Source organism: Apus apus, chromosome 9 (assembly GCF_020740795.1).
Source record: "Apus apus isolate bApuApu2 chromosome 9, bApuApu2.pri.cur, whole genome shotgun sequence".
NCBI classification, from domain to species: domain Eukaryota; kingdom Metazoa; phylum Chordata; class Aves; order Apodiformes; family Apodidae; genus Apus; species Apus apus.
In genome coordinates this window covers 13,305,119-13,311,529 of record NC_067290.1, presented here as the reverse complement: position 1 = coordinate 13,311,529, position 6,411 = coordinate 13,305,119, and the positions used below count along the sequence as shown (strand labels likewise).

Below are 6,411 nucleotides of genomic sequence, written 5' to 3'. Positions count from 1 at the left end.
GCCCCCTATATCAGCCGGGCTCAGGGGCAGTGCTGGCAGAGAGCGACCTGGCTCCCGGCCCCTCGCCCACCCTCTGCAGCCATGGATGACATTTATAAGGCAGCGGTAAGTGCCTCCTTTCTGGGCTGGGGGGGGTGGGGACGACTAAAGGGTTTTCAGGCGTTTTACGGTAGATTTCCCACAGCTGTGACAGAGTTAACTCCATGGAGAAATGCAAATAAGATATAATTATAGAGTGGCATCTTTTAGTCAACATCACCATTCAGGACACAGACCTTTCCCACCGATGGCTCTGAAGCTTTCACACTCCTCTTGTAAGCGTGAAACTCCCAACCACGCTGCTAAATTATTTACAGTTACTTCCCTGGTTCTCTGCTTCAGGGCAGGGAGATGGTCTGGATGTGAGGTTGCAAATCTCAACAAAATCTTGAGTGCTGGTTTTAGCCAAGACAAAGCAGAGGAGCATTTCAGATAAAACGATTATTTGTGCGGATTAAATCTCACCCTCTTTCTGGTTCTTTTTAAGTCTGCCAATGCTACATTTTCCCCTTCCTTAGCTGATTCTTTTTCTAGGAGATTTAAAAATAAAAAAGCAAACCCTGGGCTTTTGTAAGCTATTTCAAACATCCTCCTCTGCTTTGCCACTCCTGCAGAAATCCAGAATGTGAGCTATGCTCTTGGGGAACGCAGAGCATCCTACTGGCTATTTTAACTTACACAGCTGCATGATGTGCTCACTATGTAAACCCAAACTATTTAGTCTGTAATAAAGACTCTGCATTATTTTGTAACCTAGACAGACAGCAATATGCAGGTGGAATAAGGATGAAAATAGATTTTGGATTGTGTGAATTACTACTGTGTTCTTTCCTTAACTGGAGTTAAAATAAGAGCCTTTTGGTGATTTAAAAATAAATATAGTTGATCAGGTGTAATGGCACAAAAAATGGATCAAACAAGTCCTATTTTAATTCCAAGGTTTTTAAAGGGGAGATATTGCTTGACACATAATTGAAGAAAAAAAAAATGTTAACACCTCTCTTGTCCTTTGATCAGTCTTGAACCCGTGAAATGGAAACCCCCAAGTGATCCCAATAGTGTGAAAGGGCTCAGGAAAGGCTCTACAATATAGCACCAAGTCCCTCAACCAACACTTCAAAAAAGGGAGAAAACTGTGACATGTCAAATCCAAGGAAGTCCAAACCTAATTACTTTTTTTTAATTAAATATGTTCTCTGCGACTCAAAGCACAGGTTCTCTCATTGTTTAGGGAACTCATGCCCACAGTTAGGGAGAAAGGCTGAAGTGCTTTGCAAGCTGCAATACCTACAGCCAAAAGGGCCTGTCCATCAGCTGGGGCAGTGAGCCCTTTCTTTTTGGGGCTCCCCAGCCTCAAGCTCCAGCCTCTCTCCAAATCTCTGCCCCAGAAATGGGCAAAAATCCACAGATGAAGGTCATCCCCAGCCAAAGCCTGTGGGCTTTAGAGGAGTTGGACCACAGAGGAACTCAGCTGATAAAAAGCAATAGAGAACAACCCAAAAATTCCTACCTCAATATAACAAAAACTTACCCCAAACATAGAGCCCTTGACCAGGGAAACAGGCCAAGTGAAAGCCTGGTTGGCTCCTGTAAGGATTTTGCTGTTGGTTCAAAGGTGAGAGACACGCTGGTAAATGTGGGGCTCGAGTCCCAGGCATTAACTGCCAGCAGCTTTGCAAGGCAAAGCAAGTCCAATCCAGGCACAGCTGAGACAAACAGCTTTTCTGTGGATCTGTTCAGCAGGATTTTAACTGTAAAAATAATTTACCTGGAAAAAAAAATTTCAAGAAATTTGACTTCAAACGGAAGCATGGCGTGAAGAATAAATAATTCTGTGGATAAAAGCAACGTACAACAGATTTGGTGTTACCACTGCAGTGCTGTGAGCTTGGTGCCTACCTTTCCACACTGCCAGAGAAACCTGCCCCTGAAATGATGTGGAGAGGAAGAAGGAATAAAGCTGCAAACAGCCCCAGTGTCCAGAAGGCACTATAAACAGCTCAAGAGACCTATCGGTAACAAAAATGTTACTCTATCGTTACAATGCACTTAACTTACATACAGCACAGCTCCACATCTGTCATTTCAGTAGTCAAGGGAGGATAAAGGGTGTTTTTTTATTTACTGCATGCTGATGGCATATATTACATTTATGTCAGATTTCCTACTTGCTGCCAGAGAACCCAATGGATTTTCCTCTTCCCTGCTCATGCCTAGATAAGGGTGTGCAAACACAAAGCTATTTTGGGAGCATTTTTAGGCTAAGAACAGTGCCAGGGACAAGTGTCCAGATAAAGGGCTGCCAGGATAAATACCAAAGGCTGGGAACAATTGGGGAGCTCATAATTGTCTCCAGCACCTCTCTCACCAGGGCTTATAAATAGCCAACTCACCAAGAGGCTCAGGTTACTGAGTGAGCAGCACAATGGTGGCCATGGAAGTTGGGTGAGGGAGCATTGCTCCTGCCCTCCCTTGCCCAAACAATAGCCACGAAGGGCTGGCAGGTGCCTGCCTGCCTGCCTGCAGCATGCCAGGACCACAGCAGGCTTGGGTTTCCCCTGCCCTGGCAATCCTGCCACCATCCTCAATGCTTTCTGACTTGGAAGTCTTTACTGCTGGGGAGTGGGATAAACTGCTCTGCCCTGCTAAGAACAAGCCCTTCCCCTGCCTCTCACTGCAAGTAGGAAGGATTTCCAGCTGGCTGTTGCAAAACTACCACTCTTTGGCACAAAAGCACCAGCCTCCCCTGAAAAGAGGGAGACCAAAACGTGGCAGGGATGGGTGTTAGTGGGGAGACACCAGTGGGACCAGGCACTCTCTGCACAGGTCCTGTTGGGGGGTCATGTCTGGCTGGTCCCAGAGAGGTTACTGACCAGCACAGGAAGGAGAAGTCAATGTTTTCACGGATGCTACTGAAGGGGCAGTCAGACACAATGGTGAAGTCAGCAATTTCAAATAAGCAGTACCTGCAGGCAGGAATGGTGCCAAAGAGAGAAAAGGAGTTAAGAGATAACACAGAGCTGATGGATTCCTCTTTGATCTCCTCATTGATTATTTGAACTAATTCATGTTAACTAATAAGCTCCTGCTGATTGTGTGCAGGGAATGAATAAGGGTAGGGCTTGGGGACAACCTACCAGCCCATTTTGGCTACTGCCTAATGGCTCCATGGGCCATTTCTTTGGGGTGATACACAGAACAGGCTAAAGGGAACAGCAGCTCTGTTCAGAAACAGAAACATTTGTGATGAACACTGACTCATGTGGAAGTAGACCAGCTTTTAACACTCTGGATAGTGCAGAGAATTCCTGAACCCATGACTGAAAAACAACTACCAGTGATGGTCTTGTCCACTTCTCCCTCCCCAGCACATCCCACCCCTGACCTGGCTTCAGCCCATGCATGAGCAGCTCTCAGCAACACAGCCATAGAATCATAGAATCATAGAATCCTAGGGGTTGGAAGGGACCTCGAAAGATCATCTAGTCCAACCCCCCTGCCAGAGCAGGGAAATGCCATGCCACTCTGAAGCCTGTCAGCCACAAGAAACTATCCCCAAATGGTTGGCAGAGACAAATGCTTTTCCCAGTTGGTCTCCTTGGCTTCTGCAAAGGCTACTTCTGCTGCGTAGCAGACACTGCCACTCTAGAGAAATTATGCTCACTTCGAAAGAGTCAGGAATACTTTTTTTAGAGGAAGAATCTCTTAGACTACAAGAAGTTGTGATGTCAAAACCCCACAGGTCATGCATCCTGTAGTCCATGAGGGTGACTGTTGGCAGGCTCAGTTGACCTTTGCAAAGGCTGTTGAACAGTGTTACCTTTTAACTATTAGGGATGCAGAGGAAGAAAAATGACTTGGTCCCTGTGCTTTCCTTACAGGTTGAGCAGCTGACAGAAGAGCAAAAAAATGGTAGGTGGATCTTTAACCTGACACTGCAGCAGTGACGAGCTCCCCCGCCAGCAGCCCCGCCTGCCTCAGCAATTACACCCCAAAAAATCCCCAGGATTATGATCCACCAGCGTTTCAAGAAAGGCAGTTTCCCTGGGTGTGTCTGGGTGCCCCCATCATGCCATGCCCAGGCAGTGCTGGGGTGCCCGGGACAAGCGCCTTGCCCAGGGGCTGCCTGCCTGCAGGGTCCAGGTGTGGGACAAGACCCCTCACATCTCCTCTCTCCTCTCTCCCCAAGAGTTCAAGGCTGCCTTTGACATCTTCGTGCTGGGAGCAGAGGATGGCTGCATCAGCACTAAGGAGCTGGGGAAGGTGATGCGGATGCTGGGGCAGAACCCGACCCCTGAGGAGCTGCAGGAGATGATAGATGAGGTGGATGAGGATGGTGAGAGATTTGGGGTTTTTTCCAGTCTCCCAAGAACTGTCCCCAAGTCAGGAGGTGGGGGGGGGCACAGTGTGGGTTGGGAGCACTCAGCAGCTGCACAACATGGGCAAAATCTGTGCTGGGGACAGCCGCAGCCTGTGGGGAGCAACCTGCAGTGCTCTGAGTTTGAAGGACACTAAACAGACCAGACTTCAGTGTGGTCCCTTTAGGGAACTTCCAGGCAAAGAGAAACTATAAAAATTATTATTCCTGTAATGACTAGACCAGCAGATTACAGGTATTCTGAAACTGCACAGATCCGTTTAAAAACCAGGAAACACAGGCTGAATGTACCAACTGCCAATTCAGAAATGGCACAATTAAAGGTGTCTATCAGCAGCTCAAAGGTGTGTACACACATAATCTTGATTAAAACAGTTACCAGTGATCACACACAACAAAATCCCATGTGTGCAGGTTGGGCAGAAATACCATACTAAGTAATCATAAAATAAAATAGCAGTTAAAAAAGAGACAAAAAAAGGAAAATAGCTGTGCTGCTGATGCAAACATACACTGCATGAGGACCTGCCTTCTGCAGCTTTTCTTATTACCTAGATGAGACAGACAGGTATCTTCATAGCAGGAATTGTCATTCATTGGTGCTTCCAGTAGGACTTCTGTTTCCTTTTGCCTTGGCAAAATGATGGCTGCAGGTAAAAGTTCAGTGATTAAGTCATTCCATGGTCTGTTACCTAACACCAGTGTCCTGAGAGCTGCCTCTTGCTGCAGGGCTGCTCTCCTGAGTTTGCTCCTTGGTTACTGAAGGGAAGTGTTATCTCTTGCTTGGTGTTGCTCATCCACCCACCACAGCACTGACTGATGGTGTTCATTCCACCTGCAGGCAGTGGCACCGTAGACTTTGACGAGTTCCTTGTCATGATGGTCCGGTGTATGAAAGATGACAGCAAAGGAAAAACTGAAGAGGAGCTCTCAGATCTCTTCAGGATGTTTGATAAGTAAGAGCCATGACTGCAGCACGGTGGGGTGGTGGGAGAGATGCAGCCACCTGGCTGCCCCTCCCCAGCCTGTCACTCTGCTCCTGAGCTCTTCTGTCCTTGCACAGAAACGCTGATGGCTACATCGACCTTGAGGAGCTGAAGATTATGCTGCAGGCGACAGGAGAGACCATCACTGAGGATGACATAGAAGAACTGATGAAAGATGGGGATAAAAACAATGACGGCAGGATTGACTATGATGGTAGGAGCCCTTCTGACATGCAGTTTGGTCATGAGCCCTCCTGGGCAGCTCCCATGGTCTTGGATGCCTTCAGGGACAGGCATGAACTGATGCAGAGAATACTCCTGACCCCAGCCAGTGTTTGCACAGGGATGGGGGCTTCTTATGCTTGTGAAATGGTAGCAGGAGCCTGGGGCTCCTTTAGCTCTCCCCACACTGCAAAAGCCAGCCTGCACTGAAGCAGAACCACCTGCTTGTCACCAGACACCTGCTTCCCTCCTGCCCCCTAAACACAAGCACCGGCTCCCAAGGGCTGTTTATTTGAACACGATGCTGCTGAAATAAACCCCAAAAAATTTCCAAGCTGAGCTGAGGCCACGTCCCTCTTTGGCCACTCACCTCCAGTGTTTTGTTGGCAGCTGAGGGTGATGTTGGGCTTCAGTGACATTTCTGGGAAGAGTCATGAGGAGTCTCTGCCATGGCCAGAGGAGTGGTAGCCATTCCCATTTGGCCTTTCATGCTTCAGGGGGTGGAAAAGGAGACAGGGCTGGGGAAAGCTGCCAAGAGCACACCTGGCAGCTGTAAGGGCACTTAGGTCCCCCCTCACTCCCCTTGTCTCTAATGTCTTTCCCTTGGCAGAGTTCCTGGAGTTTATGAAAGGAGTTGAATAAATCTGAGACCAGATCACCAGCTTGAATCTCCTAAGCTCCTCCAGCACTGCTTCTCATCTCCTTGGCTAAGTCCCTTGGCTACCAGCATGAAGACTGAGCACTGAGAAGGGTGGCCACTGGGAAAATAAAATGCGTTAATACTGA

General features: G+C 47.9%; 1 protein-coding gene across 1 annotated transcript; it reads left to right on the top strand.

The window, feature by feature from the left end:
• On the top strand, window positions 1-6,411 carry TNNC1 (troponin C1, slow skeletal and cardiac type). The gene is made up of 6 exons (XM_051627436.1): window positions 1-105; window positions 3,921-3,951; window positions 4,229-4,375; window positions 5,259-5,373; window positions 5,481-5,617; window positions 6,236-6,411. Exons 1-6 carry the CDS (start codon window positions 82-84, stop codon window positions 6,265-6,267), a joined length of 486 nt encoding a protein of 161 aa, XP_051483396.1. The 5' UTR covers window positions 1-81; the 3' UTR covers window positions 6,268-6,411.

Excerpts from the sequence above, each read along its gene's own strand:
- TNNC1 (XM_051627436.1), top strand. The coding sequence starts at position 82 with ATGGATGACATTTATAAGGCAGCG. Across the intron at positions 106-3,920 it reads ATGACATTTATAAGGCAGCG|GTTGAGCAGCTGACAGAAGA; the intron begins GTAAGTGCCTCC and ends CTTTCCTTACAG. Across the intron at positions 3,952-4,228 it reads GACAGAAGAGCAAAAAAATG|AGTTCAAGGCTGCCTTTGAC; the intron begins GTAGGTGGATCT and ends TCTCTCCCCAAG.